Consider the following 27419-nt stretch of genomic DNA (forward strand, 5'->3'; position numbering starts at 1 on the left):
TGGGGGTGAACACCACAGCGCCATCTGTGGTCAGGTACTCCAGTACTTCTTGTCAACACCACCTCAATTTTTCCTCTGTTGTGCCTCCGGCTAGACCTACATGGATACGCTGTTGATTCTGGAGTTATTGCTCACGATTTGGTGATGTATTTGCTCTAGAGTTTAGCTTTCGCTATTCAGGAAGTTTTATCATTAGCTTAGCTAGCTTTTGGAATTAATTTGATTAATTATGGTGACGAAGAGAGTATGAACTCTCTTTCACTTTTAAATGGCCTACCCTTCCCTTAGACGGAAGTGTTGGTGTCGAAGAGAGTATAGACTCTCTTTCTTAATTTTGCTTAACAAAAGTTATAGATTTATTTTATATCTCTCCGCCTTTTATAGGCCTCTTCGATTAACTTCCTTTTATTATAAACTTATTAAAATTAATTTTTATATTTGTTTATATTCGACCTTTCCTAATAGTAGGCGGTCTTTTCTTGGAACCGAAGTTAATTAACATTGAGCCCGTCATTTCGTTTTTACCTGTTAACATATTATGCTATTTTAATGTTTTTGAAAGAATTTCTTTGATAGTCTCGTACTGTTTTCAAAGTTGAACTAACGTTTTGTTTTGTCTCTGCAGTTGTTGACGTTCAGAACGTTCAACTTGCGCTCTATCGTTACGATAGAGAGAGAATATTCACGGTGTCACGTTGCAGTAAGAGTAAACCGTTCTAGCGTTTTGTTCATTCTTTCTTAGCTTAATGGTTTTAATTCTATAAAGGAACTTTTTATTTGGGAAATCTTTCAGTTTTTTTCCTTTTAACAATAATATGTTTTAACGATATATATAATTGGGCTCTTCTCTCAGGTTCTAAGTCAAGAGAGAGAGAGAGAGAGATAGAGACGGAGGGAGAGAGAGGAGGATAAACGTTTCGTTCAAGCGAGTAACGTTGTTATCGTTTTTGCTCTTCTCCCTAGTCTCTTTAGGGGAAGAAGGTAAACGTTTCTAGAGTTTTATTCTTGTTCTCAAGCTTTATGCGGTGAGAGATTTTAAACGTAGTTTATTTGATCTAGAGTTTAGTCTCTTTCCAACCACTGAATTATTTATCTTTCATTATATTTTTTTTCTGTTACATTGTAATTCTGTTTTCGCAATTACTAACTTTTAAGGAAGGATAGAATTGCGTGTTTCAGGTACAAACCACTTAAAGTTTCGAGTTCAGTGAAATAAGTGCAAACAGAAAATCAAAGTGATAAAGTGATAAGCGCAAAGTGTTACAGTGTTGCGTTCGAGGGTTCGTCTGTTCGTGCCAGTTGTTCGCCTAGTCTGGGACCTCTTACAAGCTCCCAAGCCCAGGGGAGAAGTAATGTCGAAGGACTTATGGGTTCAGCAGGCCTTGATCGACGAACAGACGTTTCCCTCCGTGGTTTCGGGCGTATCTACACACGTTTGCCGACGTGAGATCGCCCCACCCACACACAAAGACGAGAGAGCCCATTTATTCCTCGTCTGCGGAAGAGGTTTCTCGCAGAAACCATGGACCAAATCTTGCAGCTTTTAAGTGCAAGTCGGTCCCTTCCGCGCAAGTCCAACTCCTAGGTGTAGCCATTAGCACTGGGTCAGTTCGGACTTGCTGCAGTACGACAACTGCACACCTCCCAGAGAGGCAAGGTGGTATCGCAACAGACAGTAACTCCGTCTGTTGCCGCACCAGCTGTTTTAGACCCTCAGTTTCAACGGACAGTAGCTCCGTTTGTTGTTGTCTTTCTTAAACTCTAGTGGTCTATGCTGCTGACAATGCAGTCTCAGCTTGCGGTGTTGATGCAGGAGTTTCAGGCAGAGAAGGTTAGCACACCTCCTCCTGCGAGCGCTCATCGCCTCAACTCCACCTCTGCGCAGTCCACCCTGCCAGACGTATGATGTTGAGGTTCCTCAACCTACCTCCACGCGTGAGCTGCCGCATTGGGAGTTGCCAGATACCAGCGCTGTGCAGCTCATTAGGCAGCCGCCTCAACTCCACCTCTGCGCAGGCCACCCTGCCAGACGTATGATGTTGAGGTTCCTCAACCTACCTCCACGCGTGAGCTGCCGCATTGGGAGTTGCCAGATACCAGCGCTGTGCAGCAACCTCCACTTTCCTTGAGGCAGGAGCCTCTTGCTTTGCGGCAACCTCCTCAACACTTGAGGCAGGAGCCTTATGCTTTGCGGCAACCTACTCTACCCTTGAGGCAGGAGCTTCTTGTGTTGCGACAACCTCCTCCATCCTCGAGGCAGCAACCTCTTGCGTTGCGGCAACCTCCCCCATCCTTGAGGCAGCAACCTCAACTCTTGCGGCAGCCACCTCCACTCTTGAGAGAACCTCAACTCTTGAGGCAAGAGCCTCAACTCTTGAGGAACCTCATGCTATGAGGCAGCCGCCTCAACGCATGCAGCAACCGCATTCTTCACAGCATGAGCCTCTCTGCGCAGCTACCTCCTCAACCCTTGAGGCAGACGCAACTCTTGAGGCAGGAACTTCACAGGAGCCTCATGCTATGCGGCATCCTCCTCAAACCATGAGGCAGGAGCCTCATGCTTTGCGGCATCCTCCTCAACCCATGAGGCAGGAGCCTCATGCTATGCGACATCCTCCTCTACCCATGAGGCAGCCTCATGCTATGCGGCATCCCCCTCAACCCATGAGGCAGGAGCCTCATGCTATGCGGAATCCTCCTCAACCCATGAGGCAGGAGTCTCATGCTATGAGGAGCCTCATGCTATGCATCCTCCTCAACGCATGCGGCATAAGCCTCATCCCTTGCAGCTTGAGCCTCATCCCATGCAGCATGAGCCTCATACCATGCAGCATGAGCCTCATCCCATGCAGCATGAGCCTCATCCCATGCAGCATGAGCCTCATCCCATGCAGCATAAGCCGCACGCCATGCAACATGCTCTGCTTACCTTACAGCATGCTCTACATACAGCATGCTCTGCATACAGCATGCTCTGCATACCTTACCGCATGCTTCTCAGTCACACATCTTTGGTTGTTGCCAACTCACTAGACTGTCAAGCAGTTTCATAACGTTGCCTTCTAGTCTGCTGCTTTTGCACCAGTGAAACCCTCACTGAGAAAACTTAGCTTTTCTCGGATATGGTTCCTGTAGATGAGAAAGTGCTATTCTCCCTCCTTCTGATATTCCCTTGAGGACTCTGTCATTTGGAGAGGAGCCTTTAGCTGCTTAGCCTCCTATGGACTTTTATTTAAGCATAACATGCTTCCAGGGAGGGTAATGGTTCCACTTCAGTCGCTAACCCCGTCTGTTACCACACCTGCTCCCTTAGACCTTGAGCTGTGTTGCAAGACATGCAGTCCAAGCTTAGTCCTTGTTAGAGGATATTTTGTTTACGGAGTCAGTGTGTCACTGGGAAGACGTTCAACAACCAGCAGAAGTGACTTGTTGTGACGCAGTGCGGCAACCTCAGCAACCCGATAAGGAGTTGTCTTTACGACCCAGACAATCTAGACAGCTTCGGGTTGTCACTGTACTTCCTCGCTTTCCCATGGTTGACAGTTCACAGACTGTGCAGCAGTACCATGATCTTGTGTCCGGCTCCGTCAGACGACTAGCTTTTAAGAGCTCCCACAAGTCGTCGCTGTCTGGAGATTCTCAGATGGACTATGGATCTGACCAAGGAACTGGGCCTCCTGGTCAATTTTGAGGAGTCCCAGCTCGTCCCATCCCAGACCATTGTCTTCCTGGGTATGGATCTTCAGAGTCGAGCTTTTCGGGCTTTTCCGTCGGCCCCAAAGATCTACTAAGCCCTAGATTGCTTCCAGAGCATGCTGAGAAGGAACCGATGCTCAGTCAGGTAGTGGATGAGTCTAACAGGGACACTTTCATCGCTGGCCCTGTTCATCGAGTTAGGGAGACCCCACCTCCCCCCCCCTTCAGTATCATCTAGCGGCTCACTGGATAAAGGACATGACGCTAGAGACGATCTCAGTTCCTGTTTCCGAAGAGAGGAGGTCTACTCTCACGTGGTGAAAGAACAGCTTTCTTCTCAAGGAAGTCTACCTTTGGCTGTTCAGAAACCCGACCGCCATCTCTTCTCTGACGCATCAGACACGGGCTGGGGTGCGACTTTGGACGGACAGGAATGCTCGGGTACATGGAATCAGGAGCTAAGGACACTTCACATCTATTGCAAGGAGCTGTTGGCGGTTCATCTGGCCTTGTTAAACTTCAAGTCCCTCCAGCTTTACAAGGTGGTGGAGGTGGACTCTGACAACACCACAGCCTTGGCTTACATCCCCAAGCAGGGAGGGACTCTTTCGTGGAAGTTGTTCTAGATCGCAAGGGACCTCCTCATCTGGTTAAAAGATCGAAAGCTCACGCTGGTAACGAGGTTCATTCAGGGCGATATGAATGTCATGGCAGATCGCCTTAGCCGGAAGGGTCAGGTCATCCCCACAGAGTGGACCCTTCACAAGAATGTTTGCAGCAGACTTTGGGCCCTGTGGGGTCAGCCAACCATAGATCTGTTCGCTACCTCGATAACCTAGAGGCTCCCGTTGTATTGTTCTCCGATTCCAGACCCAGCAGCAGTTCACGTGGATGCTTTTCTGCTGGATTGGTCCCATCTCGACCTTTATGCATTCCCGCCGTTCAAGATTGTCAACAGGGTACTTCAGAAGTTCGCCTCTCGCTAAGGGACACGCTGACGTTGGTTGGCTCCGCTCTGGCCCGCGAGAGAATGGTTCATAGAGGTACTGCAATGGCTGGTCGACATTCCCAGGACTCTTCCTCTAGGAGTGGACCTTCTACGTCTACCTCACGTAAAGAAGGTACATCCAAACCTCCACGCTCTTCGTCTGACTGCCTTCAGACTTTCGAAAGACTCTCAAGAGCTAGGGGCTTTTCGAAGGAGGCAGCCAGAGCGATTGCCAGAGCAAGGAGGACATCTACTCTCAGAGTCTATCAGTCTAAAGGGGAAGTCTTCCGAAGCTGGTACAAGGCCAATGCAGTTTCCTCATCCAGTACCACTGTAACCCAGATTGCTGACTTCCTGTTACATCTAAGGAACGTAAGGTCCCTTTCAGCTCCTACGATTAAGGGTTACAGAAGTATGTTGGCAGCGGTTTTCCGCCACAGAGGCTTGGATCTTTCCACCAACAAAGATCTACAGGACCTCCTTAGGTCTTTTAAGACCTCAAAGGAACGTCGGTTGTCCACTCCAGGCTGGAATCTAGACGTGGTCCTAAGGTTCCTTATGTCATCAAGATTTGAACCTCTCCAATCAGCCTCTTTTAAGGACCTCACATTAAAAACTCTTTTCCTCGTGTGCTTGACAACAGCTAAAAGAGTAAGTGAGATCCACGCCTTCAGCAGGAACATAGTTTTCACATCTGAAACGGCTACATGTTCCTTGCAGCTCGTTTTTTTGCTAAAACGAGCTTCCTTCACGTCCTTGGCCTAAGTCGTTCGAGATCCCAAGCCTGTCCAACTTGGTGGGGGACGAACTGGAGAGAGTACTTTGCCCAGTTAGAGCTCTTAGGTACTATCTAAAAAGGTCATAACCTTTACGAGGACAATCAGAAGCCTTATGGTGTGCTATCAAGAAGCCTTCTCTTCCAAGGTCTAAGAACTCAGTTTCTTACCTATTCAGGCTCCTGATTAGGGAAGCACATTCTCATCTGAAGGAAGAAGACCTTGCTTTGCTGAAGGTAAGGACACATGAAGTGAGAGCTGTGGCTACTTCAGTGGCCCTCAAACAGAACCGTTCTCTGCAGTGTGTTATGGATGCAACCTATTGGAGAAGCAAGTCAGTGTTCGCATCATTCTATCTCAAAGATGTCCAGTCTCTTTACGAGAACTGCTACACCCTGGGACCATTTTTAGCAACGAATGCAGTAGTAGGCGGGGGCTCAGCCACTACATTCCCATAATCCCATAACCTTTTTAACCTTTCTCTTGAATACTTTTTATGGGTTGTACGGTCGGCTAAGAAGCCTTCCACATCCTTGTTGATTTGGCGGGTGGTCAATTCTTTCTTGAGAAGCGCCGAGGTTAAAGGTTGTGATGAGGTCCTTTAGTATGGGTTGCAGCCCTTTATACTTCAGCACCTAAGAGTCGTTCAGCATCCTAAGAGGACCGCTACGCTCAGTAAGGAAGACGTACTTAATAAAGGCAGAGTAATGGTTCAAGTCGTCTTCCTTACCAGGTACTTATTTATTTTATGTTATTTTTGAATAACTAATAAAATAAAATACGGGATACTTAGCTTCTTTGTTAACATGTATGCTGGTCTCCACCCACCACCCTGGGTGTGAATCAGCTACATGATTATCGGGTAAGATTAATATTGAAAAATGTTATTTTCATTAGTAAAATAAATTTTTGAATATACTTACCCGATAATCATGATTTAATTGACCCACCCTTCCTCCCCATAGAGAACCAGTGGACCGAGGAAAAAATTGAGGTGGTGTTGACAAGAAGTACTTGAGTACCTGACCACAGATGGCGCTGTGGTGTTCACCCCCACCTGTATAGCGATCGCTGGCGTATCCCTACCGTAGATTTCTGTCGGCAACAGAGTTGACAGCTACATGATTATCGGGTAAGTATATTCAAAAATTTATTTTACTAATGAAAATAACATTTTTCATATTTGTATTACAACACCACGGGAAGCAGCTGGCTGAGAAGTTTAAACGAAGCCGGGACCGTGACACTGTGTTATGGGGTTCAGCCTCTGCTCCACAGGGGCCAGACTCTGGTTCCTGGTTACCCTTACCCTGTGTCATAGTCTTAAGCTTTTGCTTCACGGGGGTCGGGCTCATGCTCAGGCCACGGATTGGCCTGGTAGTCAATTAGGACTGCGGTTTCAACTGCTTCTCGGGTTCCCTACTTTGTCTTAAGTTGGCCTGGTGTCCGGGCTTCCCTACTTTGTCGTATGTTGCCCCAGTGTCATGGCTTTCCTACTTTGTCTTACGTTGTCACGGTTTCCCTACCTTGTCTTACGATGCCCCAGTGGCACGGCTTCCCTACTTCGTTTAAGGTTGCCCCTGTGTCACGGCTTCCCTACTTTGTCTTAAGTTTCCACGGTGTCACTGCTTCCCTACTTTGTCTTACGTTGGCCCGGTGTCACGTCTTTCCTACTTTATCTTATGTTATGTTGCCTGGTGTCACGGCTTCCCTACTTTGTCTTACCTTGCTCCAGTGTCACGGCTTCTCTACTTTGTCTTACGTTGCTCCATTGTCACAGCTTCGTGCCTGGGCCTTGATCTCTGGTTTCCAATTACCTATGTATCCAGGTGGGATACACATCCAATGTTCAGGGTTAGGGCGTGACCATGACATGAATTCCCGTCTATATGTCCGTGTAGGCTTCTTGTTACGGGACGATGCCAGGGACCATGGCCCTGTTTCAGGATTCCATGTTTCACCCCTTGGGGCCAGGGTTTGGGTGTTCCTGACTACTTTGTTGTCTGGGTGGGACAGATTGTTTGGTCTCCATGTCGAGGCTAATGCACGAGGCTGAGGCAGTGATCCCAAGTCAGAGCCTTGAGCCTTGGGCCTTGGAGCCATTACTCAGTTGTCTGGTGTTGATACATAAAGCAGAGCCTGGATCCCATATTATGTCCCCTTGACTACCTTGTTGACAGGGTGATACTGGGATATAGGTCCATATGTGGGCCCCAGGAACCAATGCACATTGCTGAACCATGACCTGATAGCCAAGTTGCTAAATGGCGTAAGTTTCTGTAATATGTGATGGTGTTGGGATTTTTTTAGACTTTGGTAGGTTAGGTATGCTAAAATTTTTAGAGAAGAACGTGACAACCAATACACACAGCATGAACTCTTTAACGACCATCTCGGAGAGTCATATGGAAAGACGCGGACTTCGATTTTCCAACAGGACAGTGTGATGGCCCACACTGCCACATGAGTGATGAATTAGTTGAACGGCTGTAATGTTGACTTGATAAAGGAGTGGCCCTGGTAACTCGTCTGATCTTTCTCTTATAGAAAGTCTTTTGAGTAATCATTAAACCCAAACTACAGAAAGAGGAATCCAGCACACTTGAGAAACTCAAGGTTGCCATTCAACTCGTGTGGTACAACTTCGAGTCCTCTGTCACCCAGAAACTTGCCAATTCTTTGCCGAAGAGGTTGAAGGAGACGTTGAAGAGGAGGGCGGTTTATACCAATTATTAATTGATACATGGTGAATACCCATATTAAAATTTCACTTTTTTTTATTTGTATGGATCCTATTGTTTGTGATTGGGTTGAAATCTGGTACCAGGTAAAGACTTGACACTCACTGTACAGTATGTATGAGTACTCTTTCCATGTCAGACAAGTAAATTTCGAGGACCTTTTTCCCCACTGTCACTGGTCCTTCCAGACCGCCCTCAGTCCCCGATTACATAATCGGCCTGATCTGGCAATGATAAGCTGTTTATTAGGTTTGCCAGGGTACCAATCACCTGTTGAGATACTACTGCTAGAGAGTTATGAGTTCCTTTGACTGGTCAGATAGTACTTCATTGGATCCTTCTCTCTGATTACCGTTCACTTTCCCTGTACTTACACATGCATCGAATAGTCTGGCCTATTCTTTACAGATCTCCTCTGTCCTCATACACCTGACAACACTGAGATTACCAAACAATTCTTCTTCACCCAGGGGGTTAACTACTGCACTGTAATTTTTCAGTGGCTTCTTTCCTCTTGGGAGGGGTAGAAGAGACTCTTTAGCTATGGTAAGCAGCTCTTATTATTATTATTATTATTATTATTATTATTATTATTATTATTATTACTTGGTAAGCTACCAGCCTAATTGGAAAAGCAGGATGCTATAAGCCAAGGGGCTCCAACAGGGAAAATAGCCCAGTGAGGGAAGGAAAATAGAATATTTTAAGAAGAGTAGCATTAAAACAAATATATCCTGTATAAACTATAAAAAAATTAACAAAATAAGATGAAGAGAAATAATATAGAATAGTTTGCCCGAGTGTACCCTCAAGCAAGAGAACTCTAACCCAAGACAGTGGAAGACCATGGTACAGAGGCTGTGGCACTACCCAAGACTAGAGAACAATGGTTTGAGTGTGTGTGTAAACGAACTGTATGGAAAAAGTGATACCCTATAACATATTGGCGTTGTTGTAATATTCATTATGAAGAGATTTTGAAAAATTAGTGTTATTTGTATTGTATGTGCGCATAATCATAATACGGCAGCGTGACCTTGAGATCAGCTGATGCCTACCGAAAGTAAAACCAAAGTAGTTGTTGAATATTGAAATGCTCCCGAAATTGAAAAGCATAGCATATAAACATGCTTTAATAAACCACAATTAAACACAATAATGTCTAATAAAATATGAAGGCTTAATATTGAACTAAAAATTGAATACTGTATGAAGCTTTGAAAATGAACTTCCCGTATGCGATTGCGAGAGCGAGGACACACATGCACAGAAAAAGAGCTACAACGATTTCGCATTATACCTAATGATAAGACGAACTGTATGGAAACTGATTTCCTGTAACATATTGGCGCTGATGTAATATTGATCATGAAGATATTTCTAACAAGTTAAGAAATTATAAAAAAGAAAAAAAATATCCCATATGTATGTATGCCATATTTTGATACGGTAGGTAGCGGCACTTTCAGATCAGCTGATCATAACGAAAGGTAAACAAAATTTTAAGTACTTCTCGATTGGTAAAATGCTTCCTAAATTGAAAAATAGAATGCAAAAATGCATTAATAAAGCATATGATATCTTATGAAACATGAAAATGGAATAACGATACAGTAAGAAAATATTGATAAAATATGATCGGATGATTGCCGAATCATAACGCATCTTAATAAATCTATGGAAACTTCACTATTTTAGTTCGACATATGACAAAATCGAATTACGACACATCTCTCGGTCGCTATCTCTGTTGTAAGTCGACGACTACCTGTACACTTTCAAGGGTGTGACGGTTGGAGGAAGGATTTTGGGGATCCTCCCTCAGATTGGTCCTTGGCCTTTAGGCAGCTTTTCAGTGTCCTGAGGGCCCAGACCATCCCTGGGTCAGCTTAGGGCACTCCATTTCCTGATGAGTTATCCTCATAAATGAACTCTTAGGTGTGGGTTTCATAATGAAGCCCTCCAGCCTTTATTATTATTATTATTAATATTATTACTATCCAAGCTACAACCCTAGTTGGAAAAGCAAGATGCTATAAGCCCAGGGGCTCCAACAGGGAAAAATAGCCCAGTGAGGAAAGGAAATGAGGAAATAAATAAATGAAGAGAACAAATTAACAATAAATCATTCTAAAATAAGTAACAATGTCAAAACAGACATGTCATATATAAACTATTAACAACATCAAAAACAAATATGTCATAAATAAACTATAAAAAGCCTCATGTCCGCCTGGTCAACAAAAAAGCATTTGCTCCAACTTTGAACTTTTGAAGTTCTACTGATTCAACCACCCGATTAGGAAGATCATTCCACAACTTGGTAACAGCTAGAATAAAACTTCTAGAATACTGTGTAGTATTGAGCCTCGTGATGGAGAAGGCCTGGCTATTAGAATTAACTGCCTGCCTAGTATTACGAACAGGATAGAATTGTCCAGGGAGATCTGATTTTTTATTCCTTGGCTGGACCATCCACAACTTCCAGGAATAAACTAAGGTTCTTCCAGCCAGTTGGAGAATGGAAGGAGAGGATTGTGATTTCCAGTGTTTCTCTTTTGCCTCTAATACCTGCGCATCAGTCCATTTTTAATACCTCCCTTCTTTCGCTAATTTTGAGGGATCGCCATTTCTTTAGGTCGACCTCCCCCATTGGCTAACCAGGGACCCTGAGTTGAGTCCCACTTGACTTTCGCCTCCTGACGTGCAACTATGCTCAGATGCTTTGAGATTTTTAATACCTCCCTTCTTTCGCTAATTTTGAGGGATCGCCATTTCTTTAGGTCGACCTCCCCCATTGGCTAACCAGGGACCCTCACTTGAGTCCCACTTGACTTTCGCCTCCTGACGTGCAACTATGCTCAGATGCTTTGAAGGAGGGTAAAATTGGCCCGCCATCACCTGTCCTCCGGTAAGTCCTGCCTGAAAGCAAAAAGTGACGAGGTTCATTTAACTGTGAGTAGATGTAGTTGGCTGGGTACCCCCAAACCACCCCTTACCTACCCACTAATAGTGGTTAGGTAGGGTTGCCACCTCGCACTTATTACTAATCGCTGCCTTCCAGCTTTTGCCGAAATAATATCCAATATAAATAGCTACAGGTTAGTATTGGTTAGGGAAAAATACAAATTACCTCCGAATTTGTCATTACTCCATATCCTTTCTGCACTGGGCTGCTTTCCCTGTTGGACCCCTTGGCCTTGTAACATCTTGTTTCTCCAAGTAGGGTTGTAGTTTGGCTATTACTACTACTACTACTACTACTACTACTACTACTACTACTACTACTACTACTATCAATAATGATAATATTAGGGAAGTATTTGTTTCTTTGTTGTTGTTTCAAGTTGTGTTTCACACATTTTTAGTGTTTCATTTGTTGTTGAGCATTTTAAATAGTAGCATTTCAGTTAGCTTTGATTTTTTTTTTTATAAACTGCCATGATAGTAATCTTTAATTTTTTGCAGCTTCGCAAGATTGCTACTAAATACAAGCGACAAGCTGAGAGTAGTATGAGTGCATCACCAGTAAGTTGAGTTTTCAGTACCTTCTTTCATTTGAATATTCAATGATTTTGATGGCGATAGTGATGTGTAATCTTAATAGTTATAAAGTTAAACTACTTTCTAAGTGTTTTTATAAGTACTACCATGTAATTGTTAAAATTTTTCTTAATTCATGACTCAATTTACCACAGGGAGCTCCAGATATGGGTGAAGAAGGTATGGTGCCACCTTCAGTTGAGAAAGTAAAGGAGTTAGAAGAGAGCATCCAATCATTACGTCAGAAACTGGAAAGCGCTAAAGAAGAAAGTTTGAAATTGCAGTAAGTATGGTGTTTTCAGAATGGTGCAACTTTTATTTCAAGAAATGTACCGAATTGCCTTCAAAAAGTATCCATGCTGATTAGACTTCATCATCACAAGTTGATTGTTGATAGTACTTTCATAGAGGATTTAGTCACCATATTCAATTCAGGCCACAGGGTGTTGTAATTTAGGCTACAGGGTGTGGTTCAGTGTTTGTATGTTACACTTACTCAGATAAACATGACTACAGAGCGTATCTTATTGGGGGATCAGAGGGAGATAGATTGTACATACATACATATACCATGGCACTTCCCCCAATTTTGGGGGGTAGCCGACATCAACAAATGAAACAAAACAAAAAGGGGACCTCTACTCTCTACGTTCCTCCCAGCCTAACAAGGGACTCAACCAAGTTCAGCTGGTACTGCTAGGGTGCCACAGCCCAACCTCCCAGTGTTTGTATGTTACACTTATTCAGATAAACATGACTACAGAGTGTATTATTGGTGGATCAGAGGGAGACAGGTTGTGATAGAGATTATTCAAAATAGCTTTTTGTGTCTTGAAATTAAATATGCAATTAGTGAAGGCTAATTTAGATTAGTTATTGTTCCTTTGTTTTGAATTTTTATGTAAATTGGGTCTAGGAACATTCTCTGATTTTCAACATTCATTAGTATCAATTTTATATACATACATACATATACCATGGCACTTCCCCCAATTTTGGGGGGTAGCCGACATCAACAAATGAAACAAAACAAAAAAGGGGACCTCTACTCTCTACGTTCCTCCCAGCCTAACAAGGGACTCAACCGAGTTCAGCTGGTACTGCTAGGGTGCCACAGCCCAACCTCCCAGTGTTTGTATGTTACACTTATAAACATGACTACAGAGCGTATCTTATTGGTGGATCAGAGGGAGACAGATTGTGATAGAGATTATTCAAAATAGCTTTTTGGGTCTTGAAATTAAATATGCAATTAGTGAAGGCTAATTTAGATTAGTTATTGTTCCTTTGTTAACCCTTTTACCCCCAGGCTATTTGGAAATTTCCAACCCTTAACCCCCAGGGGGTTAGTTTTTTCCCAGCACATTTTGCAGTATATTTTTTTAAATTGCTCTAACATCCTTAATTTTTGTCATAGAGAGGTCAGGTTGGTCTCATTCTCTTGGAAAATGCCTGAATTTTCTCAAAAAATTATCAAAAATATGAAAAAAAAAATTTTTATAGCATTTTTTTGCAAGGACGTACCGGTACGTCCATGGGGGTAAAGGGATGGCTTTTGTGAAACGTACCAGTACGTCCTTTGGGGGTAAAAGGGTTAACTACTATACAATGCTACCAAGTTTTAGGTTACACCTAGGCACCGAATGCCCCAAATTACTATTAAGTAATTTTACTGATGGTGTAAAAGTAAAGGGTTTAAAAAAATAATAGATTTTCATAAGAAAAAAAAATCATAGGATTATTTTCTTTATTATCCTTTAAATTGTAGATATGCTACAGAGAACTAATACTATAGGTATTTTTATAGAAGGCGTTTTTTTTTATTTGGTTGCTTGATAAATACAAGACCTAAGAAATACTGGAACACCTTTTTAGGTTTAATGATTGAATCCATGTGAAAGGAGTTTTATAGAATTTATTTTTATATTAAGTTTATATTTTTAGCCAGCATAGGGTGACTATATTGAAAGGCCGGTCAAGTTAGATATGTTTATTTAGGTAATGGTGAAGAACACTTGAATAATACTTCTTCAAAAGGCAAATTAACATTAAATTTTGTATGAAAAATTCTCGATACAAGTGTCTGTTCTACTGATTAAGTAATTTTTTTGTTCTCGATACAAGTGTCTTTGTTCTACTGATTAAGTAATTTTTTTGTTCTCGATACAAGTGTCTTTGTTCTACTGATTAAGTCATTTTTTTGTTCTCGATACAAGTGTCTTTGTTCTACTGATTAAGTCATTTTTTTGTTCTCGATACAAGTGTCTTTGTTCTACTGATTAAGTCATTTTCCTATAGGCAGGAGATAACTACATTAAAAGAGACTTTGGCTGCTAAAGAAACTGAAGGACAAACCCTAAAAGCACAAGTAAGTTGAGAGCATTTTTTTTTTTAGTTATGTCACCGATGTTTTTGTTAAAAAATGTATATTAGATTCCAAATTTGCGAGTGAAACAGTTATGTAAACTTGGAAAATTTAATTAATGTAGATTTAGAGAAAGCTTGTTTTAAATGTTGATAGATCTTGCCAGATTCCATTTGGAGGAAACTTTGTTGAAGTAAAATTGAAGTTTGTGATGATTCAATAGTTGACGTCTTTGTTGATACATCATAAAAACGGAGCGTTCCTACATAAAATACAAGCCATCGTCCTTTACATAAAAGAACAATAACAGTGTCAGTGTTATCTTATTGACAAGTATCACCAAAAGATCTAATCCTTCAGGCAGAAGTCCAGGCTATGCTGGAGAAGTGTGCTCTTCAAGAGGTTGACGACAACTCCCCAGACTTCAGTAGACTTTTATAAAGAAGGGTTCTGGAGGCTGGAGACCAGTCATTGACCTGAATGAGTTTGTCACCATTCAAGATGAAGGCTTTTGGACTTCATAGATACCGTAATTCTGAAAGATGCATACTTCCAGATCCCAATCTATTCATCCATCCTTTCGAAAGTACCTATAAGTAGCAGCTGAGACAGGCTTTTTCATTTTGTCGCGATCTAGGGATTGTGGTGAAAAGAAAGTCATATGTACCAATGCCCTCGTAAAGACTAACTTATCTAGGAATTGACATACACAGTCCGTAGAAAAGTTTGTCCATCTCAGGACAGGCTATCCCTTCTATGAGAGGTACCTCTCCCCTTCCTTTAACAACCCCATCTGCTGGTACATTAATGGCAGAAACTACTTGGGCACTTGTCATCTTTAGTGCCCCTTATACCAGGGGTTCCCAACCGGTGGGTGGCGAGCCCCTTGTGGGTTGTGAAGCCCTAATAAGGGTCACCAGTAAGACTCTCCCTGCCTCTCTGCAAGAAGAGCTCTATTCTGTAATCAAAATTGTGAATTATCTAAAGACTGCAGCACTCGACACTAGGCTATTTAAAGAACTGTGCAAAAACATGAATGCTGACCACGAAGTGCTTTTCTACACAGTAGTACCTTAATTATAAAAAAAAGGAACATTGTCAACAGTGTCTTTGAGATGAAATAAAGCTTTTCCTGGACGATCAAGAAAAAATAGATCTTGTGGCTCACTTTGCATACCTTGCTGACATTTTCGACCAACTGAACAAGCTAAATTTGATGTTTTAGTGAAGGGAAACAAATATCCATTTTTAAGTCTCCTGGCCTTTGTTTCCAAACTGGAAAATCCATCTTTTAAACATCGCTGTGTTTGATAAGCTTTGTTCATTGATGGATGAATCTCGGATCCAATAGGATCAGTTCTTCGAGAAAGAGGTTACTAAGCATATTCAGGCTCTAGAAAAGGAGTTCGAGTGATACTTCCCTTAGATGTTAGAGGGTCAGGAGGCCCTGGTAAGGAACCCATTTTGTACTGCAATTAATGTGTCCAACATCCAAGATGAATTCCTGGATCTCAGGAATGATTCTTCAGCTCGTGATGTCTCCAAAGAGAAATTGGAGACGTAGTTCTGATGTGCTATGTATCAGTCACACTCCAGAGTCAGCCGGACACTGTTACATATCCTTGCGCCATTTTCTTCTACCCACTTGTGTGAGGCAGGGTTTTCAACTCTTGTCAATATAAAAATTAAGAACAGAAACATTGCAGGTCAGGAATGGCATGAGACTGGCTTTAACAAATGCTCAACCACAAATTTCAAGGCTTGCTGCTCAAATGCAACATTGGGCATAATACTGGGTGGGTTTGAAAGCTATGGAACCATGTAAATTGATAATCTTGCAAGAATGGTTATGTTGTCTTTGTAAACTAGATTTGATCAAGGGTGTGATTTTGTTTGCCAATAAATAATTGCTCAATACTGAAAGATTTTTTAGGTTTAATGATTTTAGAAACCTGTTTTTTTTTCTCTCTGCTATTGCCAGCTTGATTTTTATTTTGTTTTTTTGTTAATGAATAAGATAGAAATGGTATCTTGAATCATTCAATAATTTTGTAATTATTAACTGGCAAACTAAATCATAGCATTGATCAGATATTGATTTGCAAAAAGAGGCTGATAATATAAAGTTTATAATATTGGTCTTTGAATGTGCATGGCTGTAGTACAATAGAGAGTAAAAGATGTGAGATTGAAAGTATGTTTAGGATTAGAAGGATGGATATATTGGCTTTGTGTGAGACAAAGATAAAAGGGAAAGGTGAAATGATGTTTGGTGAAATGTCTGGTAGAGTGTCTGGGATTGAAAGGGGAAGAACAAGAGAAGGTGTGACTATTGCTGAGTGAATGGATGACAGATGAAGTAAATAGCTTAAATTTTTTCTCTTAGCATTAACTTCAGGTAAACCCACAATAAACTGGAAGAACTATCTTTTAAGGTGGGCCGGAGGTATAAGATGGTTTTCTCTTTTTTGACTCCTTCAGGACTGAATTGTTCTAAGACTGCGAGTCTTGCAATTTTTCACTTACCCTTCTTAGAAATGGTTGTGAGCATTTTAAGGTTTAAAGGCGACTCATGAACGGCAGAGACAAGGGATGGTGATATTGCTATATCAAGCAGGAGAGTGTCATGTTTTGAGTGCCCAAGCCCCCTCTCCACCCTAGGTAGGACAGGAGGGCCAGGCAATAGCTGCTGATGACTCAGCAGGTAGACCCAAAGGCTCCCCAAACCCATACCCTTGGCTCACAAGGCTGGCGAGGTTGCAGACACCGAAGTTTTGAGTGGGACTCAAATAGGCCATGACAACCCTCTGAAAATATTTCTTTGTCCAGTATATCGTCACCCTCATAAACTAACTGCCTAAGTCATTTTCTACACTTGTTGGGAAATAAAAAAAATAACCTCATTTCCTAATTCTTTATATCATTGTGTCGAGCTTTAATTAACAAATTCTAATTCACAAATTCTTCTGTTAAGAATTTGTGAATTGAAACTCAAGACAATGATATAAAGAATTAGGAAATGAGAAGGTTTTTTTTCGATTTCCCAACAAGTGGAGAAAATGACTTAGGCAGTTAGTTTATGAGGGTGACGATATTTGGGATAAATTATAGAAATTACAGGTAGTGTTTCTAATTGGCTATCCATCCATGAGCGCAATGTCTTTTCTAGTTAAAAATTTGGTTGCTGAAACTCGCCAAGAATTTGCTCCAAATCATATAAAAGTCTTGAAGCCTAAGATTCTAGATATTGGAAGTATAAACTTAGGTCTCTTAATTTTTGCAGAATGTTTCTTTGGAAATTATTTTAGTGACAGTTCAATAACGTACCTTCTTGGTGTTTGGGGATATTATCTGGAAAGATCCTGGCTTTCTTTTCCAAATTGTTGGGCCCTAGGTCCTATAGTTGCTGTTGGTGATGTGGTCTTTTAAATTCTTTTAGTTTTGTCAATTTATAGATTTCTTTTTTTGAGATTTCAAATATCGATAGAGAAACACAATCTAAAGTCTCATATTTCAAGCTGTATTTTGAGATGGTTTCCATTAACTCTAGAGCAATTAGGTCTTGAATATTAGTTATAATATGCATTTCAATTTTGTTTATGACATATCTTGTTCCTTCACTGGCATCTTACCTCTATCAGAATGTTGGAGTCTGCAGTATGAATATCAGGCGAGCTTCATAGAAATAAACAAATTTAATAATGATAAATTTTAATTCAATACTCATCTGATGGTCATATACATACTGTCCTCTCCACCGACTTATGAAGGAATATGGAATAGTTTCACATTCAAAGCTGAATGACGTAAAACCTCTTTCACACCTTGCAATTAACTACTATAGTCCATTTCTTTTAGCGAGTCATATTTGCACCGACTCGCAGCGGTGCCCTTTTAGCTCGGAAAAGTTTCCGGATCGCTGATTGGTTGGACAAGATCATTCTAACCAATCAGCGATCAGGAAACTTTTCCGAGCTAAAAGGGCACCGCTGCGAGTCGGTGCAAATATGTATCGCTAAAAGAAATGGACTATAGATTTCATTGCTTTAGGGCCATGTATCTTATTGAAAGGAAAGAAAATTAAAACGTTTGTAACAGGTTTTAGGGTAAATGTCGATAAACAAAGCCTCTGGAAAATAAGCTATATAAATATCAGGTGAGTGTAGAAATAATAAATTTAGTAGATAAAATTCAATATAAGTAGTGTATATTGATAGGGTTTCATTATGAATTCTTATCCAACCTCAGTTTTTACTCCTTGCACAAACTAATATCCTGACTCATCATACTAGAAAACCAAATATTATTATTATTATTATTATTATTATTACTATTACTATCCAAGCTACAACCCTAATTGGAAAAGCAAGATGCTATAAGCCCAGGGGCTCCAATAGGGAAAAATAGCCCAGTGAGGAAAGGAAATAAGGAAATAAATAAATGAAGAGAACAAATTAACAATAAATCATTCTAAAAAAAGTAATGTCAAAAGAGATATGTCATATATAAACTATTAACAACGTCAAAAACAAATATAAATATCATAAGTTTACTATCATGTATTTGCCTTGTAGTTGACCCCTAATTTGTATGTCATTTCAGCTGCTCAGGAAAGATGCAGAATTCTCCAAACTTCGTTCCGAGCTTGATGCTAAGAAACGTGAGTTACAATCATCACAGATGATGTCGTTGCACATGACAGATTTGACAAAGAGATTGGGTAAGTATTAAGAGAAATATTCTGTTTCCATGTAGCTCATAGATGCCTCACAGTTTGGTTTCATTTTATTTTATCTTGAGTAGATGCCTTGTCACTTTTGTTTTTAATTCAACTTTTGATTTTAAATTGTAAAGAGGATTGGCTTGTATTTTTTTAATGACTAGCACACTGACGTATTGGACTTGCGGAGAGGTCCAATAAAACAAAACTCAATATCCTTGTATTTTTTGCTGTTTTAAATGCCACCAGCTAGGAAAGAAATTATACTGCTATTTCGAGATATGCATTAGGTCATAAGGTGACATGACTGATTGTTTAATGGAACAAACGGGACTTAGAAGGTATTAAGGTATTTTTATGTAGGCAGTGAATAACCTGATACAAAGTTGCGCGTTTGAAGAGGATCAAGTCCTATACTTTTCTTTTTTCATAAATGTCAGGTTAGTGTTTGAAAAGTCATGTTAAGACCTATAGTCCATTTCTTTTAGGGAGTCATATTTGCACTGACTCGCAGCGGTGCCATTTTAGCTCGGAAAAAGTTTCCTGATCACTGATTGGTTGGACAAGATAATTCTAACCAATCAGCGACCAGGAAACTATTCCGAGCTAAAAGGGCACCGTTGCGGGTCGGTGCAAATATGACTCGCTAAAGGAAATGGACTATAGTTATGTTGACAGCATACAGTCCAGGAAGTTTGGAGAGCATTGCCTAGGATAGTGTAAAAAACATGCCATTTACAGATCTGAAATAATTCTAAGTTGAAAATGATTCAGTGGTCTCCTATATCTTAGATTGTAATTAATGAACCAAGTGTGGAAGAAGTCTATAAAGTTTTTGGATATACTGCACTCACCAAAACCTTAAAGGAGAGCTTAACCATGGTATATACTCCAGGAGGACCTGGTCTATGGTTATAGAAAATATCAGAATTAATGTTTAAAATATCTTCCTAGAAAATGTCGTTGATCGTTTGAGAAATCAATTGCGTAGGTGAAACTACTGCTACAAAGGAGTTTGAAGCACTTTAGCTATTAAAACTATAGATAGCACAAGTGTAAAGTTACAAAATATGACAAAGAATAGCATCCAGAGTACAACAATAGTCAAAATTTAAAATAAACTATTAAGAATTTTTTTTTATTGGACTCGCTAGATAGAAGATATAATGACAAGAGACTGAAATATGTGACATACTGAGTAAGGAAAACATAGAAATGTAGTATAAAGGGGAAAAGATGAAATTAGATGGTCTGGGTCTTTCTCTGAAAATTAAAATAGGATACAAAATATTTTATAATAACATCCATCCATATACCAAGGCACTTCCCCCAATTTTGGGGGGTAGCCGACATCAACAAAGAAACAAAACAAAAAGGGGACTACTCTCTACGTTCCTCCAGCCTAACCAGGGACTCCGCCGAGTTCAGCTGGTACTGCTAGGGTGCCACAGCCCAACCTCCCACACGCATACTGCAAATTTATTGGTCATACTACTGTACTTCAAAGTATAAAGTAAAATCTTGGGTCTTTTTTCGTCCACTTTTGTCAAGACCATCATGCTAGAATGAAATATTACCAATTACTTGTACAGCACAGAGCTAAGCATACATTAAATTTGAACTGGCATGCCATAAGAGAAAAATAATTACAAATACAGGTAAAATTAAGAGGCTTCTATGATACATTCATACATACATATACCATGGCACTTCCCCCAATTTTGGGGGGTAGCCGACAACAATGAAACAAAAACAAAAAGGGGGCCTCTACTCTACGTTCCTCCCAGCCTAACAAGGGACTCAACCGAGTTCAACTGGTACTGCTAGGGTGTCACAGCCCACCCTCCCACATTATCCACCACAGATGAAGCTTCATATTGCTGAATCCCCTACTGCTGCTACAGTATGATACATCTATAAAACTTCCTTATGGAACAGGGCCCTTACAAGAAAACCTAAATCATAAGAAACAATTAAATCTGTACAGGATAAAATGATTTGAAGGGAATAAGTCTTCAGTCAATAGATAAAAAATTCTTTACCATTCAATCTGAAAAATAAACAAACTTGGAATACATTGAAGAAAAAAAGACTTTAGATAGAACGTATATGGAAAACCTATCGTAGGTTTTTCTATCATTGACGTTAAAAGGATTTTGTGAATATTTAATTCTCCCAAAACATCAAATATAACACCAATTACAAAATCCGATAGGAACTTTGTCAATAAACATCTAACAAGAATAATTATTAAAAGGAATCCTTCGGACTAAAAATTTCAGTTGAGGAAGTAGACCATAAAAAGATATTTAAAAGATATGAAATCTCAATATTTCAAAGCAAATAAACCAAGAATTTCCAGATAGATAATTAACAAAATAGGCGTCTTGGCAAGGAATCTAATCTCCAATTTTTTATAGAAAAAAAAAATTGCATTAGAAATTAATACATTGGTAGCCATGCTGTCAAATGTATGTTTTTGACATTGAATATATGCAATGAAGTTTAAAATAAAAATTGAAAATAGGAAAGAATATAGTTCAAATAAAAAAGTTGACTAATGTGATTTAATATCTTAATATTAGAAATTAATACATTGGTAGCCATGCTGTCAAATGTATGTTTTTGACATGAAATATATGCAATGGATTTTAAGGTAAAAATTGAAAATAGGAAAAAATATAATTCAAATAAAAAAGTTGACTAATGTGATTTAATATCTTAAACTGATATCTTCTTCGCCTGTGCAAAAAATACTCAACTTGTACAGTTAAGCCTTGTCTGTTTGATTTAGTCTCCATGAAAGATTAGATATAATGTTATATAAAAAGAATTATAATTTTAAAGTAGAAGGTAAAAAATATTTCCATTAAATCATCTGTAAAATTTCTGTACTTGATCTTTGACTCATTTAACCCTTTTACCCCCAAAGGACGTACTGGTACGTTTCACAAAACTCATCCCTTTACCCCCATGGACGTACCAGTACGTCCTTGCAAAAAAATGCTATAAATTTTTTTTTTTTTCATATTTTTGATAATTTTTTGAAAAAATTCAGGCATTTTCCAAGAGAATGAGACCAACCGGACCTCTCTATGACAAAAATTAAGCCTGTTAGAGCAATTTAAAAAAAAATGTACTGCAAAATGTGCTGGGGAAAATATAACCCTTTGGGGGTTAAGGGTTGGAAATTTCCAAAGAGCCTGGGGGTAAAAGGGTTAAACTGGATTTGGAAACCACACCTTTTATGAAAGAAAGAAATTCCCTCAACATGTATACTAACATTTCTCACACCACATGGGCTAGTAATAGAACAGCATTGACAACAAGTAAAACATTTATCCGTAATAGGTTATGGATTTGTATAAGAATCAATATCATAGACCCTTGACTCTATTCACAATAAAGGACTTATTCTCTAATGGAGCTTCAATCTTCAAGCATGTCACTACAGTTCTAATGCAGTGAATTGACACATTACGTACATTGTGACCGTGTAACTATATAAAAAGTGCAGTAAGTATCCGTAACAGCAATTCTCTACCAAAAGACATTTTCATAAATAATTACTCTCCCATTTCTCTATTGGAGGTAATCGACATATGGATCTAATAGCTTAAATAGAGTTTTCCAACTATTACAGGAACTGCTGCCTCCTTGGATTATGAAGAAAGTAAAGGTATGCATACGTTTATATTTCGTATTTGAGAGCTATGCATATTACATTCATGATCATCATGAACAAACATTGGAACATTAGGTGTAAGGTTCCACACTGCAATTTATAGTGACGGTTCCAAATGACCAACAGGGATGAGATTTGCAGCCATATCTTCTAATAAAACTAATCAATTCTCGGTGCTATTATAGTATGCTATCTACCGTCGAATTTCTACTATAGTATGGTATCTACCACAAAGTATGTTATCTACCGTCAATGTTAATCCTCCTGTTTGATGAGGATTATCAAACAGATTACTTACCACCAGTTTGTTATCCTCATTGGACTTTAATGATAGTTTAATAATAGTTATTGGAAGGACAACATGGATGCATGATTATAAGCAGTTTGTAGGTTAGGTTAGGTTAGGTTGGGTTGGGTTGAGTTAGGTTAGGTTAGGTTAGGTTATCAAGTCGGTAGTGTCCTCCTTATTAGAGGAGGATTAGCAAGTAGACCGTATTCATAGGGACTGATGATAGGTATCATATTATAGTCAGAGAGGGGTGGTAGATAGCAAAATCGGCGGTAGATAGCATACTATAATAGTACCCAATTCTCTTTACCAAGGAACATTTCTATTTTCACAGCATAACTGTGTGCAGTTAAATCAGCCATCAGGGCTATGATAAAAAGAAAAAGTGTCGTCACAATACTTGTATCAACCATGATTTTAAGCTTAGGGTTAGTTTATTCACCAACAGATTTAGGTGTGGTTGGGTTGAGGTTAACCATGGCTAAAAGAAATAAATTAGAAAAATCTATTTGTTCCTGAACATTCATGTTTGTTGCCTAAAAATACTTTCAATAATGCTTAAAAACCTTTGAAAAGTTGAATAACGTCCATTTACAATATGAATAAAAATATTTTGAAAAATTAGGTATACAAAAAAAGACTTAATATTTTTAAGACAAATAGGCATATATACAAATAGAAATTTAGAGGAACATTTACGAGAAGATGGAGAAAAATTTGTGACGACGAGAAGGGAATCAGGCCCATGGAAGTTATGATCTAAAAAGAGAGAAAAAAATATGTTAAAAAGGTCAAAATTTCATGAATTTTTTTAGTGTCGTAAATAAATTATGAACAGCATACAATGAAAATATACATTTTTTTTTTTTTTTTTTTTTTTTTTTTTTTTTTTTTTTTTTTTGGAGACCGATAATAAATAGAAATATGCCATCTTACCCTTCGGTTATGTTGACAAAATGGCCCCAGACGTCAACAATTCATGCGGCCAATTGTGCCACCTGAAATGGAGGAAGGATATGTCAATTTCAGCGTTTTAATTTAATTATCTAAATAAGTGTATTCATTCGAAGCTTTTATGGTGTCTTGCTTGATGTCTAAACATTATTTGTTCCAATACGGTTACTTACCTACTGCCAGAGGTTGACCCCGTAGAAAACGGGAAGAGGGGGGTAAACTATACAAAAAGCTGGTCGGTTAGGTAGAGTTAACCAGTAACTCCTAAGAAGGTAGTTCTAGGTAAGTATGTTAGGAAAAATACAAATTACTTAAAAATTTGTGATTTTAAGACTAAGAATGAAAATTCGGACCAAAAAAAGTATAATTCGGAAATGAAATAAATGGGGAAAAAGGCCAAGAAATTTAATATTTAATGTAAGAAATTGTTCATATGCATATTGTAGAGGTAGAAATTGTTGTATTGATGGAAACAAGTAGTAAGAAAAGTAATTTTCATTTCAATAATATAGAATTTATATTATAACCCAAAATATTAGGGCAAAATCAAAATAATTGCGAACTAGATATAAAAAATGCAATAATTTACATAAGAAATTATGATATGCATATTTACAGGAATTGTCTTAATAGACTACTGAAATCCCCAATTGATAATTACAGAAATTTTAACATACTATTGCTATCACTCAGTAGGTAATGTATGAATGTATTATACATGTGTATTTGTATGTTGAGTGTTGTGTTTAGGACATAAGCTAAAAAATAGTTAACTATTGCACCATGAAATTGCAATCAAACATAAACAACACTACCCTTTGTGTACATTTTCTATGTACCATTGTATTCATTTTAATTTTCTAGAGAAGATATAAATAACTATATACTTGTCTTCTATTTGTGTCCATGAGTCTAAGAGACTGATGTTTGTATCGTAATGATAAACAATAAGGAAGCATCATACAGTACAGTGCAATACAGTATTGTAAATATCTATATGCTCCTCTACAAATACAAACTAAAGTCTCTATTAAAGGGCTCAGGTTTGTATTGTTAGGAAAAGTACAAATTACTTTCATAATTTGTTCTTTTAACCCCTTTAGCACTGCTACGTATATGTCTACATGTTTTACTTTACAATAGAAAAGAAAGATAACGTATACGTCCATATGATTTTTTGTTCTTAACCAAGCAAGGCAGTTTTTATACATTGGAAGGGGTTTAAAGCAAGGTATTGTTCACTAGAAAGTTGCTGAAGCTCCACCCATTATTCATTCCCATCAAAAAATATCTGATTGACATTGTGACGTCATCTTCATATGAGGTATTGGAAGGGCTTTCTTGAATATTTAGCCAGTGTTCCTCAGGCAGTTATTCGTGAAGGATTATTTTATTTTTATGAGTAAACATTGTGAATTCGAATTATGAACAATTTTCTCATTTTTTTTTGTCCTATCTCTCATTTGTTCCATCACTATACAAACCCTTGCTATTTGTAGGGGATATTACACACACACACACACACACACTCTCTCTCTCTCTCTCTCTCTCTCTCTCTCTCTCTCTCTCTCTCTCTCTCTCTCTCTCTCTCTCTCTCTCTCTCTCTCTCTCTCTCTCTCTCAAATGAAATTTTTGTTTCTTCACAATGTTGCAATTTTATACTCACTGACATAGCCGGCAGTATTTTCATTTCTCGATCAACTAGCAGTCATTTAGGGCATGATAAATGTATCGAGGCAGCTTTGTAAGTATAAGCGATAGTAATAAAATTCTAGAGCAGATGGTTAAGTGTATTCATTTGCTATTAACCCTTTTACCCCCAGGCTCTTTGGAAATTTCCAATCCTTAACCCCCAGGGGGTTATTTTTTCCCGGCACATTTTGCAGTATATTTTTTTTTAAATTGCTCTAACAGGCTTAATTTTTGTCATAGAGAGGTCAGGTTGGTCTCATTCTCTTGGAAAATGCCTGAATTTTCTCAAAAAATTATCAAAAATATGAAAAAAAAATTTTACAGCATTTTTTTGCAAGGACGTACCGGTACGTCCATGGGGGTAAAGGGATGGCTTTTGTGAAACGTACCAGTATGTCCTTTGGGGGTAAAAGGGTTAAAAATCCATTATGATTCAAATTATCACCTCCAATTTTCTCACACAATCTCTGACACATTGAACGTTTTAGTGGTAACCCAATTGTTCAATGACTGAAAACCAGTCTACTAGTTTTTGGTTCCCTAATTGAGGTGGGTACGTTATCAAAATGTCTTATAACTGAAGTTATGGAAAGTATTTTGGATATGGAATGGACGATTATCCTTCATAAGTTTAGAATTATCATAAATTATCACACTGTCATTAGTGACATTAGGTATTGTTGATTAAACACAAAACAATGGCTTTCCTGTTTGGGTACGTATGTAAGAATTTATATGGATATGGTAAGTAAAATATTTGTAATAACATATTTACTAAAAGCTCAATATCATTAGTTATCACTTTGATCATTTGTGTTTATTGCATTCGTTTATTCACTACGATTGACGATGGAGCGTATAGTAAACAAACGGAAGGTTTTCGTTTTGGGCAACGTGTTTAGGAAAAACATTTAAATTGCATTCATTTAGTTTATTTCGAAGTCATGAGAAAAAGAAAGTAAAACAACTTTAGCAGAAACCAAATCATTATGTAATCAATACTTGGTAAGATAACTGTTGCTGCAAAAACTAAACACAGATGTGTGTAAATTTGTTCGTCTGTTCATTATGATCAGAGATGAACGTAAACAAAACAATGTTTTCCGTTTAAAATGTGTGGTTTTTTGGCGTGTATAGGAAATGCATAAAATACAATCTCCTTTATTTTGTTAACCCTTTTACCCCCTAAAGGACGTACTGGTACGTTTCACAAAACTCATCCCTTTACCCCCATGGACGTACCAGTACGTCCTTGCAAAAAAAATGCTGAGTTTTTTTTTTTTTTTTTTTTTTTTTTTTTTTTTTTTTTTTTTTTTTTTTTTTTTTTTTTTAGAAAATTCAGGCATTTTCCAAGAGAATGAGACCAACTGACCTCACTATGACAAAAATTAAGGCTGTTAGAGCAATTTAAATAATATATACTGCAAAATGTGCTGGGAAAAAAATAACCCCCTGGGGGTTAAGGGTTGGAAATTTCCAAATAGCCTGAGGGTAAAAGGGTTAATTTTGGATTTTCAACGATACAACAAAAGCTAGTCTATATAGTGATGATTTTGCTTTTCAGCAGTCATCTTATACAAGAGATGTGACTTAAACTGATTAAAATTTCTTCCTGATTTTAGGAAGTGTTATAAAGGGAAATATATGTTATTTACACCTATCCTGGATATAATTTTAACCTTTTTTCAAGTTATTAAAACTTTAAAACATTTTAAATGTTTTATTTATTCATATTAACAATTTACTATTAGAAAAACTACAGTATAGTACCTAGAAAGTATTGAAGATGGTTTAGAAAAACATTTGAATAGGTAACTTTGTTTGTCATGGCCTTAATGGAATTATTCTTATGTGTTTTAACCCTTCTATCCCCAAAGGACGTACTGGTACGTTTCACAAAACCCATCCCTTTACCCCCATGGACGTACCGGTACGTCCTTGCAAAAAAATTATATAAAAATTGTTTTTTT

The 27419-nt window shown here is 38.7% G+C and overlaps 1 protein-coding gene across 5 annotated transcripts in view; it reads left to right on the top strand.

Annotated features, from left to right (window-relative positions):
- The window catches only part of LOC137649226 (nucleoprotein TPR-like), a 134395-nt gene that overhangs the window by 86606 nt on the left and 20370 nt on the right, over window positions 1-27419 (top strand). For 3 of the 5 annotated variants that reach the window (XM_068382215.1, XM_068382236.1, XM_068382230.1), the window contains 5 exons: window positions 11670-11729; window positions 11900-12027; window positions 14043-14112; window positions 18712-18829; window positions 22473-22508. In XM_068382215.1, coding sequence (XP_068238316.1) covers window positions 11670-11729; window positions 11900-12027; window positions 14043-14112; window positions 18712-18829; window positions 22473-22508 — 412 coding nt within the window. The remainder of the gene's footprint in view (window positions 1-11669; window positions 11730-11899; window positions 12028-14042; window positions 14113-18711; window positions 18830-22472; window positions 22509-27419) is intronic. The other 2 variants (XM_068382222.1, XM_068382243.1) reach the window with 1 other exon arrangement.

Source organism: Palaemon carinicauda, chromosome 1 (assembly GCF_036898095.1).
Source record: "Palaemon carinicauda isolate YSFRI2023 chromosome 1, ASM3689809v2, whole genome shotgun sequence".
Lineage (NCBI taxonomy): Eukaryota > Metazoa > Arthropoda > Malacostraca > Decapoda > Palaemonidae > Palaemon > Palaemon carinicauda.